General features: G+C 61.4%; 1 protein-coding gene across 1 annotated transcript in view; it reads left to right on the forward strand.

Moving 5' to 3' along the window:
* Positions 1–22,870, forward strand: part of LOC117640495 — a 106,217-nt gene extending 83,347 nt beyond the window's left edge. Inside the window, exons 5-8 of the mRNA XM_034377013.1 lie at positions 16,224–16,425; positions 20,166–20,224; positions 20,312–20,689; positions 20,772–22,870. Coding sequence (XP_034232904.1) covers positions 16,224–16,425; positions 20,166–20,224; positions 20,312–20,689; positions 20,772–21,093 — 961 coding nt within the window. The 3' untranslated portion in view covers positions 21,094–22,870. The remainder of the gene's footprint in view (positions 1–16,223; positions 16,426–20,165; positions 20,225–20,311; positions 20,690–20,771) is intronic.
* Positions 22,871–26,388: the final 3,518 nt, after the last annotated feature.

Genomic DNA, 26,388 nt, shown 5'->3' on the forward strand with positions numbered 1-26,388 from the left:
GGGCTGGCACAGCCTCGCGTTTGATGGACATCGCTGTTTGACGCTGGCACAGCCTCGCTGTTGAGCTGGGACAGCCCCCTTTTACCCGGCACAGCCTCGCTGTTTGACGCTGGCACAGCCTCGCTGTTTGAGCTGGCAAGTGCGGGGGGCCAAGCCTCCCGTTGAGCTGGCACGCCCCGTGGGACCCGGCACAGCCTCGCTGTTTGACGCGGCACAGCCTCGCTGTTTGACGCTGGCACAGCCTCGCTGTTCTGGAAGCCTGGTTTAGGGTGGCACAGCCTCGCTGTTTTACGCTGGCACAGCCTCGCTGTTTTACGCTGGCCAGCCCGCTTTTGAAAACCCCCCCAGCCCCCGGGTTTTAGGGCCCCCTGGGACCGGCAACCCCGGGGGGCTGGCACAGCCTGGTTTACGCTGGCCAGCCCGCTGTTTTACGGGAAAGGGGGGGCTGGCACAGCCCGGGGACCTGGAAACCCCCGGGTTTACGCTGGCACAGCCTCGCTGTTTACCTGGCACAGCCTCGCTTTTGACGCTGGCACGCCTCGCTGTTTGTGGAAGCCTGTGGTTGGCAAGCCTCGCTTTGAGCTGGAAACCCCCGGGTTTTGGGGTGGCACAGCCTCGCTGTTTTGGTGGCACAGCCTCGCTGTTTGAGCTGGCACAGCCTCGCTGTTTGACGCTGGCACAGCCTCGGTTTTGGGTGGGAAGCCCCGCTGTTTTCCTGGCACAGCCTCGCTGTTTGAGCTGGCACACCCGGTTTTGGGTGGCACAGCCTGTTTTGGGCGGCACAGCCCGCGGTAGGCTGGGAATGCTGTTTTCGCGGCACAGCCTCCGTTTGGGGGAAGCCCCGCTGTTGAGCTGGGACAGCCCGCTGTTGAGGCTGGGACCCCGCTTTTGAGCTGGCACAGCCTCGCGTTTGACGCGGGAAGCCCCGTGTTTGACGGGCACAGCCCCGCTGTTTTTACGCTGGAAAGGGTGTTTGGGGCCAGCCTCGCTGTTTTAGGGTGGCACAGCCTCGGTTTGACTGGAATGCTTTTAGCTGGCACAGCCTCGCTGTTTACTGGCACAGCCTCGCTGTTTGACGCTGGCACAGCCTCGCTGTTTGAGCTGGGCCCCGGGGAGGGGCACAGCCCGCTGTTTGAGCTGGCACAGCCCCGGGGGGGCCCCCTCGCTGTTTGACGCTGGCACAGCCTCGCGTTTGGGCTGGGACAGCCTCGCTGTTTGACGCTGGCACGCCCGCTGTTTTACGCTGGCACAGCCTCGCTGTTTTACGCTGGCACAGCCTCGCTGTGTAGGCTGGCACAGCCTCGCTGTTTGACGCTGGCACAGCCTCGCTGTTTGACGCTGGCACAGCCCCGCTGTGTTTTCGCTGGCACAGCCTCGCTGTTTGCGGGTGGCACAGCCTCGCTGGTTTTAGGGTGGCACAGCCTCGCTGTTTGAGCTGGCACAGCCTCCTGTTTGACGCTGGCACAGCCCGCTGTTTGACGCTGGCACAGCCTCGCTGTTTGACGCTGGCACAGCCCCGCGGGGTGAGGCTGGCACAGCCTCGCTTTGGGGGAGGGGGTGGCACAGCCTCGCTGTTTGACGCTGGCACAGCCTCGCTGTTTGAGGGTGGCACAGCCTCGCTGTTTGAGGGTGGCACCCCTCGCTGTTTGACGCTGGCACAGCCCGCTGTTTGACGCTGGCACAGCCCCGCTGTTTGGGAACCCCCTTTGGGGCACAGCCCGCTGTTTGACGCTGGCACACCTCGCTGTGTGAGGGTGGCACAGCCTCGCTGTTTTACGCTGGCACAGCCTCGCTGTTTGAGGGTGGCACAGCCCCGCTGTGTGAGGGTGGCACAGCCCGCTGTTTGACGCTGGCACGCCCCGCTTTTGGGGGCTGGCACAGCCTCGCTGTTTACGCTGGCACGCCCGCTGTTTGACGCTGGAAAAGCCTCGCTGTTTTTACGCTGGCACAGCCTCGCTGTTTGAGGGTGGCACAGCCCGCTGTTAGCTGGCACAGCCTCGCTGTTTGAGGGTGGCACAGCCTCGCTGTTTGACGCTGGCACAGCCTCGCTGTTTTACGCGGCACAGCCCCGCTGTGTGAGGCTGGCACAGCCTCGCTGTTTTGAGCGGCACAGCCTCGCTGTTTTACGCTGGCACAGCCTCGCTGTTTTACGCTGGCACAGCCTCGCTGTTTGAGGGTGGCACAGCCTCGCTGTTTGACGCTGGCACAGCCTCGCTGTTGAGGGTGGCACAGCCTCGCTGTTTTACGCTGGCACAGCCGCGCTGTGTGAGGCTGGCACAGCCTCGCTGTGTGACGCTGGCACAGCCTCGCTGTTTGACGCTGGCACAGCCTCGCTGTGTTACGCTGGCACAGCCTCGCTGTTTTGACGCTGGCACAGCCTCGCTGTGTGAGGCTGGCACAGCCTCGCTGTTTGAGGCGGCACACCTCGCTGTTTGACGCTGGCACAGCCTCGCTGTTTGACGCTGGCACACCCGCTGTTGGACGCTGGCACAGCCTCGCTGTTTAGCTGGCACAGCCTCGCTGTGTGAGGCGGCACAGCCTCGCTGTGTTGACGCTGGCACAGCCTCGCTGTTTAGGCTGGCACAGCCCTCTCTTTTGACGCTGGCACAGCCTCGCGGTGTGTGAGCTGGCACAGCCTCGCTGTTTGACGCTGGCACAGCCTCGCTGTTTGACGCTGGCACAGCCTCGCTGTTTGAGGCTGGCACAGCCTCGCTTGTGTGAGGCTGGCACAGCCCTGCTGGCACAGCCTCGCTGTGTGAGGCTGGCACAGCCTCGCTGTGTGAGGCTGGCACAGCCTCGCTGTTTGACGCTGGCACAGCCTCGCTGTTTGACGCTGGCACAGCCTCGCGTGTGAGGCTGGCACAGCCTCGCTGTGTGAGGCTGGCACAGCCTCGCTGGTTGACGCGGCACAGCCTCGCTGTTTGACGCTGGCACAGCCTCGCTGTTTGACGCTGCACAGCCTCGCTGTGTGAGCTGGCACAGCTCGCTGTTTGACGCTGGCCACAGCCTCGCTGTTTGACGCTGGCACAGCCTCGCTGTTTTGACGCTGGCACAGCCTCGCTGTGTAAGGCTGGCACAGCCCTCGCTGTTTGACGCTGCACAGCCTCGCTGTTTGACGCTGGCACAGCCTCGCTGTGTGAGGCTGGCACAGCCTCGCTGTTTGAGCTGGCACAGCCTCGCTGTGTGAGGCTGGCACAGCCTCGCTGTGTGAGGCTGGCACAGCCTCGCTTGTGAGCTGGCACAGCCTCGCTGTTTGAGGCTGGCACAGCCTCGCTGTTTGACGCTGGCACAGCCTCGCTGTTTTGACGCTGGCACAGCCTCGCTGTGTTGACGCTGGCACAGCCTCGCTGTTTGACGCTGGCACAGCCTCGCTGTTTGATGACAGCCTCGCTGTTTCGCGCTGCCGCTAGGCCGTCGCTGTTTCCCCGCCGCGAGGCCGGCACGCTTCTGACGCTGGCCGCTGCACTGTTTCGCGTGCTTCCCCTGTCCGCTGACAGCTGGCACGCTTCGCTGTTGACCGCTGACACAGCCCGCTTTCTTTTTCTGCCGCGCACTGTCGCGCTTTGACCGCCTCGAATGTCGCGCTTGCACAGCCGCTGACAACTGGCACGCTTTGCCTGCCCGCTGGACACAGCTCGCTTTTGCCTGACTGCGACACTGTCGCGCTTTGACTGCCGCCTCAGCTGTCGCGCTTCTCCTCTGCGCTGGCACAGTCGCCCTTTGACCTGGCACGCCACTGTCGCGCTTGACCTGCACAGCCTCGCTGTTGCGCTTCCCCCTGCCGCGACAGCTTCGCGCTTTTGTCCCCTGTACCGCGACGCTGTCGCGCTTCCCGGCCGCGACACTGTCCGATTTCCCTGCCGCGACACTGTCGCGCTTTCCCCTGCCGCGACACTGTCGCGCTTCCCCTGCCGCGACACTGTCGCGCTTCCCCTGCCGCGACACTGTCGCGCTTCCCCTGCCGCGACACTGTCGCGCTTTTCCTCGCCGCGACACTGTCCGCGCTTCCCCTGCCGCGACACTGTCGCGCTTCCCTGCCGCGACACTGTCGCGCTTCCCCCTGCCGCGACACTGTCGCGCTTCCCCTGCCGTGACACTGTCGCGCTTTCCCCTGCCGCGACACTGTCGCGCTTCCCCTGCCGCGACACTGTCGCGCTTCCCCTGCCGCGACACCGCGCGCTTCCCCTGCCGCGACACTGTCGCGCTTCCCCTGCCGCGACACTGTCGCGCTTCCCCTGCCGCGAGGTCGCGATTCCCTGCAACTGTCGCGCTTTCCCCTGCCGCGACACTGTCGCGCTTCCCCTGCCGCGAGGCTGTCGCGCTTCGTCGGTCAAGGCCGTCGCCTTCGCCCCAAAAATATAGGGTAGGTCAACTCTGGGATGGGTCAACTTTTTTTGGTAATATTTATATTACTCCTATTTATATTCCCATATTTATATTCTAATATTTATATTAATATTTTTATTAATTAATATATAGGTAGGTCAACTTTGAGGTGGGTCAAGCTACATAGACTCAATCAAACTTGTCGGTACAGTCAATCTGATATAATTTTTCTCAGCGCATTGAATGGAGTAAAGGCAGTTGCCCTTTTGCTGGTTGCTTACGCACGGTCCCCTGGGAATCACGGTAGGCACGTTTTTCTTTCTCTCTCCCCTTCGGCTCCCTTGCCGCCGCTTCCGACGCGGACATGGCCACGCCACGCCCAAATTTATGGCGATCTCTTTTACTTTACTGTGATCTCTGCGGGTCAATCGGATTTGGCGTCGATCGGCTCGGCTCGGCCCGGCTCGGCCTGGCGCGACCCACGCCGGCCCGGCCAGTCAGTCAGGCGGATCCGAATGATTAAAATAGACGGCCTAATAACGGACCGAGCGAGTTCCCGTCTCTGTCTCTCTCGAGGGGCGTCCCGCAACGGGTGCGAGAGAGACAGAGCGACGACGCAAGCATGCGAGCGTTCGGGATCAGCGTCGTGCAGTCCGTCGTTGGTTCGGACGGGCCGAGCGGTCGTCCGGTCACTTAGGCGGCCATCATTCTATGCCATTCACGAGCTCAGCGGATCCATTCGGAGCCGTTCGACACCCACGGCAAACACCGACCTCTTGCCGGGGTGTTTACAGCTTGGCATGTCACATTGGTCTTAATTTTGGTCAGGAGTTAGTTTTCAGGACTTTTCATTCATTCATTCATTCATTCATTCATTCATTCATTCATCAATTAATGCATTCATTCAGCAGTTCATTAATTCATTCAGCGGTGCATTAATTCATTCAGCGTCCTTGATGCATTAGTTCGTTCATCCGCTGCCGGTACACACAATCAACTAATAGGAACAAGTCTGGGAAGTAGCGCGCCTTTGTGGCCGCGCGGCCGACACCCCCCGCTGCTCTGATTGTGCGGCAATATTTAACTTGCGCTGTGGAGAAAAGAGGAAATGGAGGGGAGGGGGGGAGAGTTTCAAACATAATTCGCGAACGCCATTAAGAATGCAGCGGGCCAGGTGGGCGGCAGGCACGGCCCGGCACATCCATTCAATCGATTCAATCCGATACTCGAACCGCGAACCTCGCGCCGACTCGCGCCGCCTCGCGCGGTCAGGAAGTGGGTGTTGTCGGCGTGCGTGCGAGCTGGCCATCAGGCGCCGGTTCCCCCCCTCCCTCTTCCAAACCTCTCCTTTCCGACTTCGCATCCTTCCGCACGCAAGAGGGACAGAGCGGGGGGATTCCCCCTCCCGGTTAACGGGTCGGAGCCAACCCTTCCCTTCCGGAACCATATTGGCAATCGTTTATCAAGCTATTTTTCTCCTCTTTCCAACCGGGCTTGGCGCGCGCGCAGAGAGGGGGGAGGGGGAAGCGTCGAAGCAGAGGGGGAAGGGGGGGGGAGTCCCCCTGCCTCCGCCCTTCGGGGGGCCCTGCAATTGAAAGCCATTATTAATAGCCGCCTCGCTAGGAGTCGGGCCGCCGCCCCGAGAGGCTCATCACCTGCAAGGTGCCTGGAAGCCTCCTGCAAGTTGCCTGGAAGGGGCCTGGAAGGAGCCTGCAAGCCTGGCACCGCCATTGCAAGAGCTGCCACCGCTGCAACTGCAACGATTGATTTGAGCTGCCTCCCTGGCACAGAGTGGGGGCGTCGGTAGTTGTAGGATAGCGTGTGGCACACACACACACACTCATTCGTCGAGCTGTCATGCTTTTCAGCTGCAAGTCTGTGTGTGTGAGTGCGTGTATCCAGCGTGTCCCTCATTTGCAGTGTGGTGCAGTGCAGTGGTGCTCTTTATTGATTGCGGCATTGTCGAGACGTTCATTGTGGCGGTAACGATTTATTGGAACAGAACCGGCGCGCGCTCACACACACACACACACACACACACACACACACACACAGCTCGAGAAAGGGAGAGCCCCGCGCCATAGCCGGTATCGTATCGCGATGGTCTGGACAGCGTTGTTGCTCCCCGACACCACCAGCGAAGTTTCTTGTTTGTAGCTCTGCTTGCGGCTCCCTCGTCGTTGCCGTTTATAACGTTCAGTTTTTTGAAGGGAATGCTGGGTGCTGTTCATTTTTCCCCGTTCAGGCTGGCAAGGAGATTTGGCCTAAAGGAAATGCTTCAATTGCGACCGAAAATGGCGAACAATTTGCACGAAACTAATTAGGATTGGACGTTCCGCTTGTGTCGCGCTGCGCTGTCTCTGATGCGGGACCGCCGCCGGGGACCGCGCGCCGTGTGAGGGGGAACTATAGCTAGTTATCTGTGTCAAAGTCTCCACGCTCACAGCAGTCTCTCTCTCGCGGGCCGTCGCGCATGGGTGCGACAGGGAGAGAGAGAGAGAGAGATCCGCAAGCCAGCCAGTTTGTAGTGCCAAGGCTTTGGCGCCGCCTTTGAGCCACTCGTCTGGAGGGGGAGGGGGAGGGTGCAAGCTTAGAGCAAGCTCAACCACTGCAGCCGCACGGGGTGTGAACACGTCCCATAGGGCTTATACAACATGCATTAGCCCGGGCCCCGCCACTACCTTTTGTACCGCGCCCAACCCCGCCGCGCCCCCCCCCACCCCGCCCCGCCCCACCCGCCCCGCCCCACCTCGCCTCCTCGAACACGTGTCGCGTCAGTGTCCCCGCGCGTAACGTGCACCACTACCAGTACCGCCTGCCAGCGCCCCGACAGGTGAGCTCGTCTTCTCTCTCTCTCTCTCTCTCTCTCGCTCTCTCTCTCTCCACCGCCGCCGCAGAGAGGGCAATGCAACGCGTTGCCGGAGCCTACAGCACATGATAGTGTGTAGCCCACGCTGCGAGAGAGAACGAGAGAGATGGAGGGAGATTTACGCCGGGCGAGCGCGGGAGCGAGTGAGAGAGACGGGGAAAGAGAGAGATTTACACTCGGCGATATAATGAGACGATTGCATTCCTGAGGTCCGCGGCTGCGGCGGCTCGATGATTTATACGCCGTCCAGCCTCCGCGCCTCTCTCTCTCTCTCTCTCTCCCACCTCGTGTCCGATGACAGCCATAAAGGGAACGTTGAGGACTCGTCGGTACACAGGTAACGATGTACTGAAGAGACATAATAAACCGGAGGGGCAGACCGAGGGGGAATTTTCTTCCCGCCTTTGCCTGGCCGGGCCGGTCCCTCGCGCGGTGACGCGCGTGACGCGCGATTTAGGCCGCCTGCCTGTCTGTCTGTCTGTCCGCCCGTCTGTCCGCTCGTCCGTCACTGCCGCCGGCCTGCCGTGTCGCGGCGCCGTCGTCGTATCTCTGCGCTACTTTTGACTGGACCCATGTGCCGTCGCGTGTGTGTGTGTGTGTGCCCAGGCATGCAAGGAAAGCCAACAGAGGGCGGGCAAGCAGCTCACCTGAGAGGGGGGGGGGGGACAACACAGTGGCACCAGCCGACCTCCTCAAACTTTGGCTGTTTGGTAGAGGTGGGCCAACTCGTGCGCATGGCCGTGTGTGTGTGTGCGTGGGTGTGTGAGTGCGTGCGTCGAGGGGGTCGAGTTTGTGGTAGGGAAAGTGGTGCGTCGGGCAGGGGACTGCTTTGGGGGGTAGTTTTGTGGGTACGGCCGGCGACTGGACAGGACAGTGTGTGTCTGTGTGTGTGTGTCTGTGTGTGCTGCGCTGAAGCGGCCACCAGCACGGTGACCCACATCCTCGCCCACATCACTATCACCTGCAATCTATCTCTGCGCAAGCACAGCCTACTTCTGTTTGTGAGTGGCGGCCCGGGCCGAGGCCTGGGTGGGGCGGTCCAGGGCGGCCCAGGGCCCGCCGGTGGCCCACCGGTGTGTCGTCCTGCCTCCAGCCGCCCGAGACGGCCGCGTCTGGACGGTCTGGCGGAGGCCAGCGGGCCTGGCTGTCTGGCCAGGCCGCGATTTCGCAGGTGAATTTGGCGGGGGTGACCTGTGTGGTCCTACGGCGGCCTGGCGGGCTGGCTGGCGGGCCTCCAGGAAGACGAATGGAACGCAATACCCGGGACGTCCCTGTCACACAGGGGGGCGGGGCGCGGCGGGGCGCGGCGGGGCGGCCTGGCAGGGGGGCGGCCTGATGAGGGCCTCGTGGAGCCTGTCCGAGGATGGCAGCGTGCCTCGCAGATTTTTAATGCCCCACCCCCTCTCCTCCCCCCACCCCCTCTCCTCGTCCACTTCCGGTCGGCAGCGCTTCCGGTCGCGCTTCCACCTCCACTGTAAGGCAGCGCGAAGCCTCGCCCAGGATTAGGCGCCTTCTGTTCGCGTGTCGCTTTAAGGCCTGCCTGCGTGTGGACGCGGCGCACAGACAGACTGACAGACAGACAGGCAGACAGACAGACAGACAGACAGGCTGGCAGACCAAAGGCCTGCCGAATCAAGGCTGGAAGTGAGCCCCGCTTGACCGCGGCGCCAGACTGCAGACGGATTTCCGAGAGTCGTCGCTCTGTCTCTCTCACACCCGTGCGGGACGCCCCAGGAGTGCGAGAGAGACAGAGCGACGACCCCCAGTGTGCTGGAAGCGAGCCCCGCTTGACCGCGACGCCCCCCCTTCTCCCCCCGGCGGTAAGCAGGCCTAATGGCGAGGCTGTGTATTAACACCAGCCGAGGGGAATAGAAAAATAAAAAAAGATGAAAAGACCAAAAAAGGGGTTGGTGTCCGTGCCGCTCGCTGTCCCTGTCTTTTATATTATATTCGTTTGCTTCTTTTAATTTCGCCTCGCGCGCCCACCAGCGGCGCCACACACGCCCAAATAAATTGTAATACTTTTTTTCTCTGTCTCTTTCTCTGTCTCTCTCCCTTTTGCTGCCCCCCCTTTTTTTCATTCTTTCGGCTACATCTTTTTATTATTTTTATTTCTTTTTTCGCGCGCGCCGTGGCGCCGGACGTGGCAGCTGGACGTCCCAGCGGCGCCGTTAATAACACGTACCCCCCCCCCCCCACCGCGTAGACAGGCGTGACACACCTTGGCGTTACAATGCCTTCCCCGCGTTGCCAGCCGAGGGCGACAATATTTCGCACGCGACGGTGTTACGGTGTGCCCCCCGGGGGCCCGGCTTGGGGCCCGGGGGGACTGTTTCCGGTTGGGGTGTTCCGGTGCTGCACCCGGAGGAAGAGGCCTGCATCTCGGGGCCCCGCCCGGAGGAGGCGGCCCGAGGGGTGCTGCTTTTAGCCATTGATTCCCCCTTCCCTTGTCGTGAGTGGCGAGCCGGCGGCAGAGTCCGTGTCTCTCTCGCACTTCGCGGCGCGCGCCGCACAGGTGCGAGAGAGACAGCTCGGTCTGCAGGGCGAGGGCCCCTCCGAGGGCGCCCATATCGCCCCCTCCTTGGCGAAACTCGATTGGCGGCGCGGGGCTGCGGGGGCCTCGCTTTGAAGTGCGTGCCCTGCGGGCTGGCTCTGAACCGTCGCCCGCTGTCTCTGTCGCACTCGCGGGGAGGGAGACACACTGTTGTTCGGAAGCAGCCCGGTGGCGGGGACCGCTGCCGCCGCCCTCCGCCTCCGGGTGGATGGACTCTGGACTCCGCCGCGGCGCGGCGCGCTGCCGCCTCTCCAGGCGCCGCGCTGCAGTTTGAAGCCTCGGGTTCGAATCCGGTGGTTCGAATCCCCTAATCCTTTCTCTTTTTTCCGTTCCCGCGCCGCGCGTCGATTGGGTGGCGCGGAGTGCCCAGTGTGACGTCGCTCCAGCTCCAGCAGCGTTCCAGCGCGGAGGCTGCGTCGGCGGCCTCGGCTTTCCAGGCCTCGCGGTGCGGACAGGCTGTGGTGTGGCCTCGGCGCCTTGAGGAGCTGACACTCTCGCCGCCCCTTTATTTATCCTTCTCTCTCTCTCTCTCTCTCTCTCTCTCTCTCTCTCTCTCTCTCTCTCTCTCTCTCTCTCTCTCTCTCTCTCTCTCCCTCTCCATCGCTCAATGTTTACGGCCTTCTTCTCCTGCTTTAGTGCGTCGTAAAGGCAGCGACCGGCGGCGTCCGACGTGCGCCTGGCTGCGCGCTGCGCCCCACCGCGGCATCGCCGGCGTTGCCCCCGGGGCCCCCGCAGCCCCCCGGCCGGCGCGCGGAGAGCGGGCCTTTCGGACGTCCCCCGCCCCGGGCCGCCCCGGGCCGTATCTTGGCAATGCTTTCGCGGCTCCAATATGCGTGCCCCCCGCGGGGCCCCGCAGGGGGAGACAAAAACAACGTGCCCCTTATCGACCACGCCCCGAACGGGGCCGAACGGGGCCGAACGGCGCAGGATGGGGCAGGGTGCTAAAACATGCTCCCGTGGTCGGCGGTGCAACATTTTGCGTGCGTTTTCCTTCTTCGCCATTTTGTTGCTGAGGCCACCGGGGCCTCTGCCTGTAGCAGAGTGTGGTGGCTGCCCACGCGCACGGCGCTTCAGGGCCGCCTGGCGGGTAGGCAACCCTCCCGCAGCAGTGCGTCGTGGCTGCCTACCCACACGGCGCTCCGCAGCCAAAGCTTCAGTGGAACCGGTTTTGGCTTTCCCCCGCAGCGCCGAGAATTTCGGCTGAAATGTGACGGGCAGGAGGTCAGCGGATCGATCCCCGCTGGCGCCGGTCGCGTTTTGCAATGGATGGCGGTACTCTGCGCACGCCGCGCGCAACGTTCTTTTTTATTTTTCTCTTTTTCTTCTTCCTGCTGCGATTTTTTTTGTCCATTACTGCGCGGGCGGGTCGAATCGGCGCGAAATACCAGCAGATGCGCGGGGCTGTTTGTGTGTGAGTTTTTTTTTTTTGTTTTTTTTTGTTTTTGTTTTTTCCACTGCCCGCACTGCTGCGGTGCCGGCGCGTGGAGGAAAGCCAACCAATCAAGCGCTGCCAATTTCGCGCCGGAAGAGAGCCACCTCATTGGCCAGTGGTCATCACTTCACTCTTTGTAAAAATAAAATCGTATTTTCGTCTCTGAGTATTTATGCGAATTATTTTGCATCGACGGGTCGCTGCGTTTCGGCCTCTCTGCGGGATGGGCCGACCCCGTCGGTAGTGCCTCGTCCGACAAATAGCCGGCCCCCCCCCCCCCCCCCCCCGCCTCTCCGGCCTCCCGCAACTATTTCAAAGACCTGAAAGAGACCCTTGTATAACCAAGTCCAAGCCCCAAAGCTGTGCTCTCCACATTCTGCGCCGTGAAAGGCCATTTGTAAGGCCCGGCCCCCACAGGCGCGGCACGGCGTGGCACGGCGTGGCACGGCACGGCCAGGCATGCCGGGAACATCTTACATTTTCCAAAGGACGGCCGGTGGCGCGACTTGGCGAGCAGGGCAGGGCGGGGTGCCCCGCCACCGCGCCCCCGCGCAGCCAGGAATCAGCTTCTAGGAGACACTGTGCGGAATAAATTTAATTTCCCAAACTCGCCTTAACATTTTATTTTTTGAGTCGCGTGTGCGGTTTTTAAAAGTCACCATACATTTTTTGTGAGTTTTTTTTTTGGACAGAGGGAGGGGGGTTGTTGTTTTTAAAAAATGTTACCATTTTTTTTCAGTGTCTCCTTTTGCTACTGCCCCTGCCTGATCTTTCCCCTCAATCTGGCTGCATCCTAATCCCTGCTGCCCCTCCTCCTTCTCCTCCTCCATCTTCTTCTCCTTCTGCTCCTTTGGTCCGTCTCGCCGTAATCAGCACGGGTCCTCCTTTGTGGCGCGGCATACTTTTGACACGATCGCGTGTCCCGCCGTGCCGTGCCGTGCCGTGGCGTGCCCCCTAAGCCTTTCTGAGCCTCCCTGCTCCTTGTCCTGGGGTTTTATTCGCGCCTTCGTGACCATTTTCGCCTCGATTCGGAGGGGCCTTGCGGGCCTTGCGTCTTGAGGCTCGAGGCCGGCAGCGCGACAACTCATTCCAACTTGACGCGCCTTGTGTCCTTCTGGTGGCGTGCCGTCCGTCTGTCTGTCCGTCCGTCCGCCCGGCGCTGCGGTTTTGCGCGGCAGAGGGCGCTGCTAACTTTTGCCGGGCCGAGGCGGAAGTGGAGACGAAGTGACGAAGTGACGAGGCCGTCGCCGCCGCCCCGCACCGGCCGCCCGCCGCGCCGACCCCAGCCTCGCCCGTCTCGCTCCGTCTCTCTCGCACTCGTGTCATGGCGCCTCGCGCGGCTGCGAGTGCGAGAGAGACGCCAGATCAGTCTCTGCCACCGGTCTCCTTTTGCAAAGACAAGACCCTTTCAAAAAAGAAGCGGCGTAAAAAAATAAATGAAGAGCGACAGTGCAGATGGCGGGTGGGCGTGTGGGACGGCTCGTGAGTTGTGTACCTGTCGGCCAGGTGTGGCCGGGCCGAGCTGGCAGCTCGCTCATTAGCAGTGGGATCGGTGGCTCCGGAAGGAAGGCGAGCGTCTGTCTGTCTGTCCGTCCGTCTGTCCGCCCGTCCGTCGCCAAGGTGCGCGCGGGCGGCCGGGGCGGTATTATTAGGAATTCTTGTGGATTTAGTGGGCGATCGTGACCAGAATGTGGCGGGCCGGCGGTGCGCGTTACAAGGGTTGCGACTCGGCACGTGGCGCGCGGGGAGCCCTCGCGGGGAGCCCTCGTGGGGTGGGGGCTGGCTGGCGGCGCCGCCGGGGCCCCCGGCACACTCTGTCTCTCTCGCACTCGTGGGCGCGCCGTACCGGTGCGAGGGAGACGGAGCGACGAAAACGACTCTCTCGGAATCAGTCTGCTGGGCGCCCCGTGGGGTGCACGACGCTACGACACTCTAATGAATGCCTCCCCCGCCTGCAGGTGTCCCCCCCCCCCCGCCTCCTCATCGCAAGCAGCGCATTCCTTTGCTTATGGCGACCCGGTCCCGGTAGTGCCCGGGACTATATGAAGCAGGAGGGTCGTGGGTTCAAATACCAGGCGTTCCGTCCCGCCACCCTCGCCCGTCTCTCTCTCTCTCCATTCATTTACTTTTATTTTTTCTTCGCTGCGCGTGTGCGTATTAACACGTGCGTGTGCCTTTCTGACTGATAATCCCGTTGGCTGGCCACCGCCACTATAATACGTTTTATTCGCTTCCTACGACTAGTTCATGTTTTTGTTGTTGTTGCTGCTGCGTGTGTTTCGCGTGCCGACCTTTGCCCGGGACTACTATACGGGATCCCCTGCCGACCACTGCGTACTGGCCCGAATAGAACAGCGCGGGCGGGGCGCTGCCTGGGCCTGGACATGTTCATTCGGAAGTAATATGTACGAGCTCTTTTGTGCGTGCGTGTGTGTGTAGGAGAGAGACTCTGTCCTGGCCGATAGGCGGCTCGTTGTTTGCAAAGACCTGGCTGTGCTGCCGCTGCTTGGCTGCTTCTGTGCGTCCAGAGTCTGGTCCAGCCAGGGTGGCGCTGCTCCTCGTGGCGTCCTCCGCCTCCCTCGGCCCTCTGCCCTTCGCCCTACGCAATACACGCATTGTGGGACGGCGGGAAGCAATAATGAAGTAGGGCGCAGGCCAGGCCCTGGGCAGGGCTGGGCAGGCCGGCAGGGCTGACCCTCATCCAGGACGTCCAGCCGAGCGTCCAGCGGCCCGGCCCTCCTGATCCTTCCCCGGGGACGTGTCAAGGCGTCCGCCCGTCTCTCTCGCACCCCCTCGCGGGACGCCGCGCGAGTGCGAGAGAGACGCCGCGACATGCAAAAGCCACATGTGTCCCGCACCGTCCCCCACTTTCACCGTTCGGACGCACCGCCTCGGGTTCCCTGTTTGTTTTCTGCGCCGCTGCTGTTGTGCGCGGCCGGCGAGTACACTGGAAGTCCAGTCGGAGGGGCGGAGGGCAGGCAGAGGGGGTCCCTTTCTCATCGCACATTCCTGCGAGGATGACCCTTCCATTAAAGGGCCCCGCCCCGCCCCGCCCCGCCCCGCCCCGCCCCGCCCGCGGCGCACGGAGTCTTGTTGGCAATTCATTTGAAAGCGCAAGTCACACGCGATGCCCTGCCGGCCGCGCTGGCCGTGCTGGCAGTGTAGCGGAGCGGCGAGGGGCACGGTGTGCGCACGCCATGGCCATGCACAGTGGACGAACGCCTGAAGGGTGTGCCGGCTGCGCGAGCGCGACACGACGCGCCTTGTTCGCCATGCCCGGCCCGGCTACCCCGGGGGGGGGTTTTTTGGCCCGCCTGCTTGCGCAAAAGGAAAGGGAAAAAAATTTGCCGGATTTTCGGAAATTAAAATCGAAGGGGCTGTTTGCGTTTGCGCAAAAAAAACCCCTGCCCGGATTTCCCCGAATCAATTTGATTGAAAATTTTGGAAGGGGGCCCCCCTGTTTGGTTTGGGCAAAAAAATGGACCCAAACACACCTGGGCCAGGGAAAATGGTACCGCCGGGTTCCCAAGGCGGTTCTTTTGGAAAAATGGCCCTTTTTCCCATGATGGTGGAACCCAAAGGCGGTACTTTGGGCGGGGAAACAGTGCTATGGCCCTGCTTCCTTTTTCATTTTTTTTTCCCAGTGTTTTCTTTTATGCTGACATTAATCTTTTGCCCCCCCCCTCCTTTCCTCTCCACCCTCTTTCATTGGCCCTGCCTTTTATTGTGTCTGAAAACAGTCATTTCCGTCAGGTCCAGCAGCCAAGTCGGCCACGTCCGTCCGCGCCAATCGGGGCAGAGCGCAGCAGAGCGGCGCCCTAGTTTTGAATTTGAAGTGTCCGTCTGAAACGGCCAACTACCTGGCCTTGATTGGTGGTGGCGGTGGTGGTGGTGGGGAGCGCCGTGAAAGGGGGTCCGCGCGGCAGACGGCCCGCCCCGCCCCGCCCCGCCGCCCGCCCCGCCCCGCCCGCCTTGCCGGCCTCTGCCTGCCTCCGGCTCCAATTACCTGCAGTTTACTGTCGCTGTCTCGCTGCGACTGCGAATAGTGGCTTTGGGTCCGGTCGTGTTCTGCGGATAAAGCCCTGCGAGGTCCCCGGGGGCCGCCGGCGGGGTCGTCGGGGTGGCCCCGGGGCCCGGGGGCGGGGGTAGGTAGGGGGTCTGGCGGACGCTAACTTGACCTCATTGTGCTGCTTGCCAGGTGATAATAAGACGGGGGTGGGCCGGCGGCGGCGTGCGGGTCGCTCTCTGTCTCGCTCGCACTCGCTGCGCGGTGCACCGGGGCCTTTCTCTCTCCCTCCCCCAGTCCCGTCACGTGCGGCGGCACACAGGGGCCCCGCTAATCGTATATGTCCGCAGCGTAAACAGACTCGCACACACACATTTTCACAAACACACGTGCAGTCCGCGGAAACGTGAGAGTAACCCTCGTCGGACGGGGCGTGCCCAGGCGTGCCTGCCTCGGCCCGCCCTGGCAGTGGCGCGGTGAATGAACGCTAGCCGACCCGATCGGGAGGCCTGGTGGTGGGAAGGGTACCGGGCACGGGTGCGGGGTGGGGCCTTATGAAATTTGCAGGCACTTTCGCCGGGCTCCTTTTCGCGACCGCCGCCTCCACGGCGCTCCACGGCGCGCGGTACTTTGGAATTTCAAGTTTGGAGCTTGGGGTGCATAACCGTGCGCAAGGCCCAGCCCGAGGCCCAGCCGTGACTGCTGGCACCTGCCTATCGGAGAGAGGCGCTCCAAGTATGCGGGTCGCTGGCCTGCCTGCCGCGCGAGGCGCGTCGCGAGGCCCTCAACGCCGTGCTGGCCGGGCCGGCCCGCCGCGCAGCCCTGTGGAGCGCGTGGCCTACCCTCCGCTTCGCAGGCGCTCCCCGCCCGCCAGCGCGCCGCAGCGTCCGTCGCTGTCTCTCTACCACGCCGATGTTGTTGTTGCTGCTGCCTCTCTAACCCCCGGGTGTTGTTGTTTTTGACCTCTGTCTGTCTACCGCGCCGATGTTGTTGTTGCTGCTGCCTCTCTAACCCCCTGGTGTTGTTGTTGTTGCAGGCACAAGCGGAAGATGCAGAGCTTCCTGCCCTGCAAGACGTCGCCGGCGCCGCGCTGCGAGGCCAACGGCAACACCGTCATCTACGAGGACCTCACCAACATGCGGCCTCGGCTCGGCCTCAGCCAGGCGCTCGGCCCCGGCCTCGGACTGGGGCCGCGGCCCAACGCCAGGCCTCTGCCCCGGCCCGGACCCCCCATGGAGGTGGGCCATCTCTCTCTCTCTCTCTCTCTCTCTCTCTCTCTCTCTCTCTCTCTCTCTCTCTCTCTCTCTCTCTCTCTCTCTCTCTCTCTCTCTCTCTCCTCTCTCCTCCGCGGCGAAGCGATTGTTTGAGGAGCGGCGGAATCGGCGGCCAAAATGGCGGCGTTCTCTCTCACATTTCTCGGTCCGCGTTCCGCGTCAAAGGGCGGCAGAATTATTAGTCGCGATAAAGAAAGGGGATTTAGTGTGGCGTTAATAACGAGTGGGAGAGAGAGCGGGGAGGGGCGTTGTATCGCTCGAACGCATTCCGGTTCGCTTGCCGCCTTCGGCGGACTCTCCTCTTTCCTTTGACAGTGTCGTCATTGTCGTTTGTTGCTGTTATTTTTAACGTGTGGGAGACGTGGTTTTTACGGGTAGGACCTCGGGGCCGGGCTGGCTACGCGCTGTAGTGCGCCGAGTGAGACGGCGAGGACGGCGGCACGCTGCTGTGCGAGAGAGAAGGCAGATGCCTCGCGCAGTAGCGCAGCGCAGCCCGGCAGCAAGGAGGAAAGGGACGAATTGTTTTCTGTTTTGTTTGGATTGCTCGGGCGGGACTGCTGACTGGATTCCGAGGCGTGGCGCTGCCTCTCTCGCACTCGCGGCGCGTTGCGTGGGGGGCGAGAGGGACGGCCGGCGGGCCGGACCGGGCACACGGCGGCAGGGGAAATCCGTCATGCGTTCTCTCTCGGCGTTGCCTCTCAATTCGCCCGGGCAGCGTAGCAGCGGCGCAGCTTCCGTGTTGATCGAAGAGACGGCGGCCCCGGCCAGGCCAGCGCGCTCCAGGCTCCAGTCCAGGCTCCAGCGCGTCCAGTTTCGAGGCCAGCCGGGCCCAGCTGGACGTGGCTATTTGAAGCAGGCCGGTGCCGAGATTGGGCCCATCGGGGTGGGGCGGGGCGGGGCGGCCCCTCGCCCTCCTCGTCCTCGTCGACGTCGAGTAGAAATCGAGGAGGGCTCAGTCGAGTATGTAGGCCTGATAAGACCCCCCTCCCCTCCCCTTCGCAGCAGAACGAGCCTCTGGCCGGACGCCCGCCGCGGTTCGAGGTCGGAGTCCACGCGTCCGCACCGCGTCGCGTGCGAGTCCCTGGTGGGTGTTGTGCATGCGCCGCGGCATGTGCCCTGCATTCGCGAGTCGGCGTCCAAAGCGGAAGGACTTTGTTTCCCTGTGAGTGAGTCGGGATGGGGAGGGAGAGGGGGAGGGGGAGGCTGGACTCGGCGTATCGGCGTGCCGGACCCCCGACTGAACCAAGGACGGTGCTGCCCGGGGCGTGCATGGCTACCCTCCGGCATTCCGTCGTGGTCACGGTCACAGTGGTGGAGTGGAGTGGATCCCTCGCTTTCTCTCTCTCTCTCTCTCTCCTCTCTCTCTCTCTCTCTCTCTCTCTCTCTCTCTCTCTCTCTCTTTCTCGGACTCTGTCGTGTCCACTGGCCGATGTTAATTGAAACTCGCTGAAGACGCTCGCACGCGCTGGGCTTCGGCTTCGGTCGGGGTTTAGTTTTCCGTCGGCCTTTCTAGCCGAGCCAAGCCGAGCCGAGAGTGGAGCGAGGTTCTGGGAATACTAACCACGGCCGCTCGGCTAGTCCAAGGCCCGGGCCAGGGCGCCTCTAGGCCCGCCCGGCCCGCCCGGCCAGCGCTGGAATTGCGGTGGCCGCCTCCGACCCCCTCGCAGGCTGTCTGTGTCTCCCTCACTCGTACGGGACGCCGCGTGGCTGCGAGAGAGACGGAGAGCACTACCACCACGCTAAGCGACGGATAGACGGACACCATACTACGCTCTTGCCGACGCGGCCGCAACTTTCAGACGGATTTTCAAATCGCGCGCGCGGATTAAGATGTAAAGCGCGCATCGCGAGTTTCGAGTTTGGCGTTCGAGGGTCCACGCCGCGGTCCGGCGCGGCCGAGCCGGGAGCCCGTCAACGACGACGTGGTGACGTCAGCGCTCCATTCAAAGCGAACGGCGACGCAGCGAGCGGTCCATCAGGCTGACAGGGCGGCCGGTCGCGGGGCCTCGGCACACAGTGTGTGTGTGCACGAGAGAGAGAGAGAGAGAGAGAGAGAGAGAGAGAGAGAGAGAGAGAGAGAGAGCGGCATGTTTCCCCCGGGGGACGCTGTCGTGGTGGGGTGGCGTGGAGGGGCTTTACCCAAAGTCCAGGTCCTCCAGGTGCAGCAGGGTGTAGTCTCTGCAGCTGTTGCACGGGGCCCGACCCCGCCTTGCTCGGCTCCACGCTGCCTTGCTTGAGCGTTACGGGCGTGGCGCTGCCTGAGCCTCGCCGAACTTGCCGCGTCGAGACGACTTGCAGCGGCTTGTATCGGCTCCGGCCCTCCGGCCGGGCTGCGGCCGTGCCCTGGGCGCCCTGGGCCAGGCTGCACCTGTGACTCTGGCTACGGTCACACGCACACACACACTCACACGGGTACGCTAAACTTGGCGCACTCGAGCGGGTTCCCGGGAAACACCACGTGTGTGCGTCTGTGTATGTGTGTGTGTGTCGTACTTACAAGCACCGACTCGGCCGTCCCGCTTTTATGGCCTTTGCATTGCACAATGGTGTACTTGGGACACTCTTTGGACGGTACTCGCGCGCGCTGTGTCGTCTGAGCGCCCGGTAGTTAGGCAAGAAGTCACCCCCACCCTCTCTTACTCACACACACACACACACACGGAACTGTCCTTCCTCGAAGTCAGCGCGGCGGGCTCGAGTAGCAGTACCCGCCAAGTGGCGTGGGTACTCCGACGACGGCCGGTTCGTGCCGAGAGGCAGCATGGCGTACAGCATGGCGGGGAGCATGGAGGAGCGGCGGACGTGATTGTCGGCGGAACACGGCCACACTTGGCTCGGCCGGCCAGTGGACCACCACACTGGCGGCAAGTCCGGGGCCGAGCCGTCCGGGGCCACTTGTTGCAGCCGCCACATTGGCCATGCCGCGGCCCACAATGAGCAGCCCCGCTCCTCTCTCTCTCTCTCTCTCCCGCACAGCGACGGCCAGGGCCGCCGTCTCTCTCGCACACCGAGTGCCGGCCGCGCGGGCCGCGCGCAGTCGGTACCGTGTTGTGTTTCACGTGACGGGACGGCGCGGTGCGGGTCGGCCACCCTCTCCGTCAGGCGCGCCCCGCCTCGCCACGCCCCGCCGCGCCCCGCACTCGGTGCTGTTTGTTAGTTCTCTATTGGTAAAGTTGGCCCTCTTGCTGCCGTGAGGGTGGGAGGGGGCGTCGCAATTTGTTGGCTCTGCGAATAATGCATTCCGTCTCCGAACAGGAGTCCCGCTGTTTGTTGTTGTTGTTGACGGGGGCCTTTTGTTGTTGTTGCAGATGCTGACGGTGGACGGGCCGTACCCGCTGGGCCACGGCCAGGGCCACGGCCAGGGCCTCGGTGTCCGCGGCGTGCCGCCCTCCGTCTACATGCTGGGCAACGGTCGCGCGGGGCCGGCCGGTCCCGGGCCCGTCGGCGAGGAGGCCGACCTGGACCTGTACAACCCCGTGTACGAGGAGCTGTCCGGGTCGCGGCCGGGCTCCGAGGAGGAGGACGAGGACGAGTCGGACTGCGTGGCGGGCCTGGGGCCCGGACGGCCCGGCCGCGGCCGCCGGCGGTCCCTGACCGGCCCCGCCAGCGAGGACGAGTTCGCCGAGGACGAGCTGAGCGTCGGCGAGGGCGACCGCGTCGCCGCGGAGCGGCTGGCGGCGGAGCAGCGGTGCGCGGCGCCGCAGCCCAACGGCGGCGACCTCTGCAGGGACGTGGACTCGTCCGACGCCGACGACCGGAGAGGGTGGGTACACTGCAACCGAACTTTCTTTAAGCGTAGTTGTCCGACTGTCCCTCTGACGGCGCCCGCTTGCTTCCGCTTGCCCTCCAGGTTCCTGACGCAGAGGGTGCCGCGCAGCCACAGCTCGGCGTCCGACCCGCGGCGCGGCAGGTCTCTGGACCGGCGGCGCGGCCGTCGCCACCTGCAGCAGCAGCAACAGCAGCTTCAGGCGCTGCAGATGAAGCAGGCCGGCAGGACGGCCGTCGCGGAGGGCTCCGACTTCCACGAGGGCATGCTGCTGGACACGCTGCTGCAGATGTACCCCAGCCACGGCCCCGGCCACGCCACCAACCACGCCGCCAACCACGCCGCCAGCCACGCCGCCAGCCACGGCGGCAGGCAGACGACGAGGCCGCCGGCGAGAGGCCCGGGCAGGGGGTCGCTCCGAGGCCAGCAGGCACCGCCGCCCGTGCCCGCAGTGGCGCACAGGTAAGGCCCGGCCGCAAAAAAAAATCCAACCGAGGTTTCGAACCCGCGGCCATCCATTAACCTGCCCTTCTCTGCGTTCCAGGCTGCCGTACCTGCTGCCGCCGCCCGCGCAGCACGCGCACGCCTCCAACCAGCAGGCGCACCTGTACGAGAGCCCCGGGCTGGTGAACCCCTACGAGTCGGTGCCCGTGCTGGGCCAGCTCCAGCAGATGCAGCAAATGCAGCAGATGCAGCAGATGCAGCACATGTCCACCTTCCGGCCCAGCGCCAGCCACGACTCCGACTCCGGCTACAGCAACAACACCTCCGGCGGCCGCGGCTCCGGGTCCGGACACAGTTCCGGGCGCAGTCGCGACCCGCACTCGCGGCTGTCCGCGCTGTCCGACGACATGGTGCTGTCCTAGATGCTGGGGGCTGTTTTTCTAGCTCTAGTCACGGTAGGCCCGCGAGGCCGCGAGGTCGCCGCGAGGGCTCAGGGGCTCGAGGTCGACGCCACACGCCCCGTTCCACCAACCCGAGACGTCAGGGTGCTGTGCCTCTAGAGCGGTGGCAGTGGCAACCTTTACGCATAGAGCAAAAAGAAGTCCTAAATTGTTTTTACAATGAGCAAGGTTGTTACCGACACTGTTTGGGAGGAGGTCTCCGAAAACTAGACGTTAGAGACTGGTAGACTTTGTTTTCATCTTTCACGTCAAATTTTTTATTCTTAAAAAAAATGCTAGAAATGTGTTAATTATTGTTGTGGACTTTTGCGCCGTTTTCGCAACTCGGGATGGCATCAATCAAACATCGGGTCGGTGGATTTGAAGATCGAGACGGCGTCTGATTGGGCTTGTTTCGGGCTGGCGTGGGTGGAGTGAGTGAGAGTGTGCCGTCGACCTGTATGTGTGTGTGTGTCTGTGTGTGTGCCGTTGTGGCGATGTGTGATGTACCCGAGACCAAAGAAGGATATATCGGCGTGAGAGTGCTGCGGCGTCTGGATGTAGAGGTGTTGAATTTTGTATATTTTTGTGCAACTTGGGTGTCGTGTCAGCGCGACTCGGAGCGTGCTGCGAAGTCTGTGATCTCTTATATTCTTCCCTTGTTCCCTTGGGGTGGGATACTTTACGCTCACTGTTAGAGGAGCATTTCCGTCGTACACTTGTTTCTTTTGTCTTTAGTTCTTTTTTATTTTTGTTTTGTTGTTTGAAACCACCCCCTCCCTTTTCCCTCACTTAAATTAAGGGTACTTCTGTGCTCAGATGCTAGTTATAGTTTATGTAGAGCATATCTCGAGGTATGCCCATTTTGTTGTTACCATACCCAAGAAACGCATACCTTCCTTCTCTATGTCAGTGTTTGGTTTCACTCTGTTGATGATATAGTCAGATGCAAGAAATGATTTTATTGGTGCTCGATTAGACTACACGGTGATTAAAATGCAATTGAACTGTCGCCTCATGAGTTCGGCACCCTCCACTTTTCTAGGCGCATAGTTGATTATGTGGCCATACATTATATATTTTCCTCGTTGCTCAGAGTAATTATTGTAGAGTGCAATTCTGTGCTATGGAGTTGGTTTTATACAAATGCTGAGTAACTCTCTTAAAAATCATTATGTAATATATTTATTTTGGGTACAAACTACAAATGTGATCAGTCCTAATTCTTGTCCTTATTATATGTATATGTTATCCTTTTTTTTGCGATTTCTATAAGATTGCAGGCCTAAATTGTCTTGAGGCCATTTTGTTTCCAAAGTTAGACTGACAGTTCTGTTAATGTCTCTTTATTGAAATGTCAATCTCGAACAAAGCTGTTCAGTGGATGCTCTTAGCCACTATAAAATGTTATTTTTATTTCTTACATATTGATTTTTATTGATTTTCTTTTTAGGATGGAAACAAGATGGCTGTCTTTTGCTATTGTTTTTGTTTGTTACAAGTATTAGCTCCTTCAAAATGAAATTTTTTTCTAAATGTGCTTTATTTGTAAAAAAAAAATTGTTTGTAATGCATCACTGTAAATAGAACCATACAGATATTTTATTTGTAAAGTATTGTACTCTAACATTGTATATTAATAAGTATGTGAGCTAGTCCATATGTGAATAACCTAAAGCACTTGGTAAGGATATTTAAGGTAAATGTTTAATACTAGATAAGTTATTCCTTCACCTCAATAAACGTTTCTTACAAATTCCTTAAGTTTCATCATTTCTTATCCTGAACACTCCTAAGATTCTTTATTAAAACATAACATATTAACTATCAAAAATTTTGGGATTACTGCAGCCCAGTTCAATAGTACAGATATTTAAGCGGGCACGCAAAACAATGAGGAGATCTCAGATCAACATCAAGAAAGCCTGACTACCCAACATCCGTCCACCCCATAGTCACAGGACGACGGAAAACGTATCGAGACTTCCGTCAGTCGGTAGCCTTGCAAGGCGAACCCGGAGAGGTCGGGCCAGGATGTGGGATTCGAAGCAAGAGAGAGGGGGTAGGGGGAGAGAGAACAGAGCACCGCGGCTCCCTTTCCGACTTGACGGATGGGATAACTAACCTGCCTGCTGGCGCGCTGGCGCACTGGCACGCCGCTGGCTCGCTCCACCGCCTGCCTGCCCCGCCTGAGCAAGCTGTCTGCCAGCCCTGACTGCCGTGACGCATGTGTACACACACACGCGCGTGAGTGGCGTGGCGTGGCGGGGCGTTGCGGGGCGTGGCCTGCGTCGGAGGGAAACGCGGAGAATAGGCGTAATTTAAATGGATCATCTAATTCGCACCGCCGGTGGATGTGGAGTTGGAACGACTCGTGCCCCCACCGGGACTCTGTTGGCAGCCTCTTACACGTCGGCGACGGCGACGACTCCGCCGAAACTTATATCAAGGAAGTTGATCCTCTGCGGTCAGCCGGACTCGAAGTAAATCTCTAGGGCAAGGCAAGGGCCTGGACAGACGGACCCTTGGTCCGGGTGGACGGTGGGTTGCCTACCTCTCCGGCGCAGGCTCAAATAATTCCAGTTTTTGGCTAGAAAAAAGACTGTTTAGGGCCGAATTCATTCTCGAAAGAGTATCAGGAGTCATTAGGAGGACGACCCACGAGTGCGAGAGAGACCGAGAGAGGCCTCCCGCTCCGGAATCCGACTGCCGCGCCTTCAATCACTTTCCGTCTCCCTCACTCATTTCCGGTGATCATACCACAGCCTGGCCCCGGCCTGGCCCCGGCCTCCGCCACGCTGTCTCCCTCTCTCTCTAATATTCTCTCACTCAATCTGCCCCCTCATCGCGGAATACCCCACCGCCCTGCCAAAGTTTGCCGAGGCTTCGCCGAGTCTCATCCCCATTTCACGCGTATGAAACCCGCCCCGCCCCGCCCCGCCCCGCCCCGCCCCGCCCTAGAGTGGCGAGGCCGGGTTCCCCTGGGTTCCCCTGCGGCTTGCGGGGGAGGGAGGGGACGCGCCGGGAAGTCCCCAGCCGAGTCCAGTCCGGGTCAACCGCCAAAGTTGCGCGGGAGGAGAGAAAAAAAAAGGACAAAAAAAATCGGAAAAGAGGAGAAGGATTCCTTATCGCGCGGTGACGCGAAAAAGGGGATCAAATGGGATTCCCGGCGACCGGCGACTCTGGCGAGACCGTCGAGGACGTGGAGGTCCTCGCGGACGAGTAAATGGCCGCATCAGTCAACAGGCAGCCCGCCCAGCCCGCCCAGTCCGCCAGTCAGATGGGATTGCGGCCCTGAGCGGCGCGACTCGTGGCTCGGTGATTTGGCTGCGTGTTGAGAGGCGCCTCGTCTGCGCCACCTTGCTGGCAAGGATTGGCTGTCTCTCTTCTAGTAATCAGGAGCGGCCATGCAGACGCTCTCTCTTAAAAAAGAATTTTTTGTCGCCTCGGAGGGTAGTTTGGGAAGCGACGTGTCAGCCAGCCACCCTGCGGCAACTCCGCGCAACATTCGGAAATCACTTTCCTGTTATTGGCAAGCCCGCGACAGGTGTCCAGGGCCCTTGCGTCAAGGCCGGGCGGGTCGGTCTCTCTCGCACCCACGCGGAGCGCCCCCACGAGTGCGAGAGAGAGAGGGAGAGAGCGAGAGAGAGACGTCCCGCTCAGAATCAGTTTGCAGGGCAGGCAGCGCGGTCCCACGCGGGCAATATACCGAGCCTTGCGAACATCAGCCGGGCTTGGAGCGCTAAGACAGCCCAGCCTGCGGAGGGCGTAGTGGCGCAGCCGAGACGTAGCGCCCATAAATTTGCCGGAGCCACTGCTGTCACCTGGCAGGCCGTGGCAGGCAGTGGATGCCGCCAGAGAGCCCCCGATTAAAAAGCGGGCGCCGCTCTGCTCTCGACTGACTTTCCTCGCGCTGCCGTCAACGCCACCCACCTTTTGAGCCCGGGCTGCATGTTTTGAATGAAGCAGTCATTCGGAGTCGCAGTCGCCAGCTCGGTCCGGGCCGCGCGCCGTGGCGCTAGGCAACGCGCTGCCGCGCGCGTCGTGCGGGCCGGCCCATCCCACGCACCGCAGGGGCTTCGGGGCCTCGCCTAGAGAGCCTCGCCGCCGACCGAGACTCGCTTCCTGATCTGTACAAGAGTCTCTCACGCTCTGAAAATGAAACGAACGGATCCACCAACGGCAAAGCCAGAACTTTCGGTCACTCTCCGGCCAGTCACTTAACGAACTAAGGAAACTATCGATAGTTTGGGGAGCACAAGTGGCAAATTAGGTTCCTCTCGATGCTCGCCGTTCACGAGCTATTGGTCCTCGCGGTTTGGAATTTGGTCGTTCGCCGCTGACCCCTGTTGGGGTACGGTGCGGTGCATAATGGCCTCTGCGTTGCGGAAGGCCTGCAGCCCGGGAGGGTGCGTCTCTCTCTCTCTCTCTCTCTCTCTCTCTCTCTCTCTCTCTCTCTCTCTCTCTCTCTCTCTCTCTCTCTCTCTCTCTCTCTCTCCCGCACTTCTGGGAATGCCCGGGGCTGCCGTTGGGGCGCGAGAGAGACGCACGGCACTACTGGTGGCCCTCGGGGCGCGCTACGCCACTGGCCTAATATCCCATTGAGGGCGTCCGAACAGCGCTGTCTCTCTCGCACTCACTGGGCTACCCGCGGCGGTGCGAGAGAGACAACCTCGGCGCTGGCCTAATACGCCATTGGCGGACGCAAAGCACCGCGTCGCCGCTCGGCCACCGCGGTCCGGCTAGCCGGCCCGCCAATGGGAACGCCTTGCCGCCGTGGTCGCCCTCCAGGCCGACCCACTTGGAGACAGGAAATGTGCCAAAGTTTGGCTATTCTGGGAAGGCGGCTGCAGTGTGACCAACCGAGCGCCCTGACCTTGCCGTGCCTTGCCGGACCCGGGGCTGACTCAATAGCCATTGTGGCCCGAGGAGCGGCCCGAGCACCCCGAGGAGGCCATGGAGGCCGAGTCAGGGTCATTCCCCAAGAGCAATTAGCACAGAACGAGGACGGGAACTGAGGTATACTGTAGTGACTCTAAAGTATTCACTGTAAAGGCTGCGAATCAAGCGGCTTTCCCCCCGTCCGCGGCGCCATGCCAGGAGGATAAACAATTTGCGAGAATGATGCTTGTCAGAGCGGCGTGGTGCGGGGTGACCGATTTGTGTCGCCCCGTGCGGCTTTGGAATCCGATTCTCTGCCAATATCGCGTTCGAGCACAACAACATCGGCTCGCCGGCGGCACGGCGACAGAGGAAAAAGGAGGAGGAGGGGGAGGT

Source organism: Thrips palmi, unplaced genomic scaffold, assembly GCF_012932325.1.
Source record: "Thrips palmi isolate BJ-2018 unplaced genomic scaffold, TpBJ-2018v1 HiC_scaffold_12, whole genome shotgun sequence".
NCBI lineage: Eukaryota > Metazoa > Arthropoda > Insecta > Thysanoptera > Thripidae > Thrips > Thrips palmi.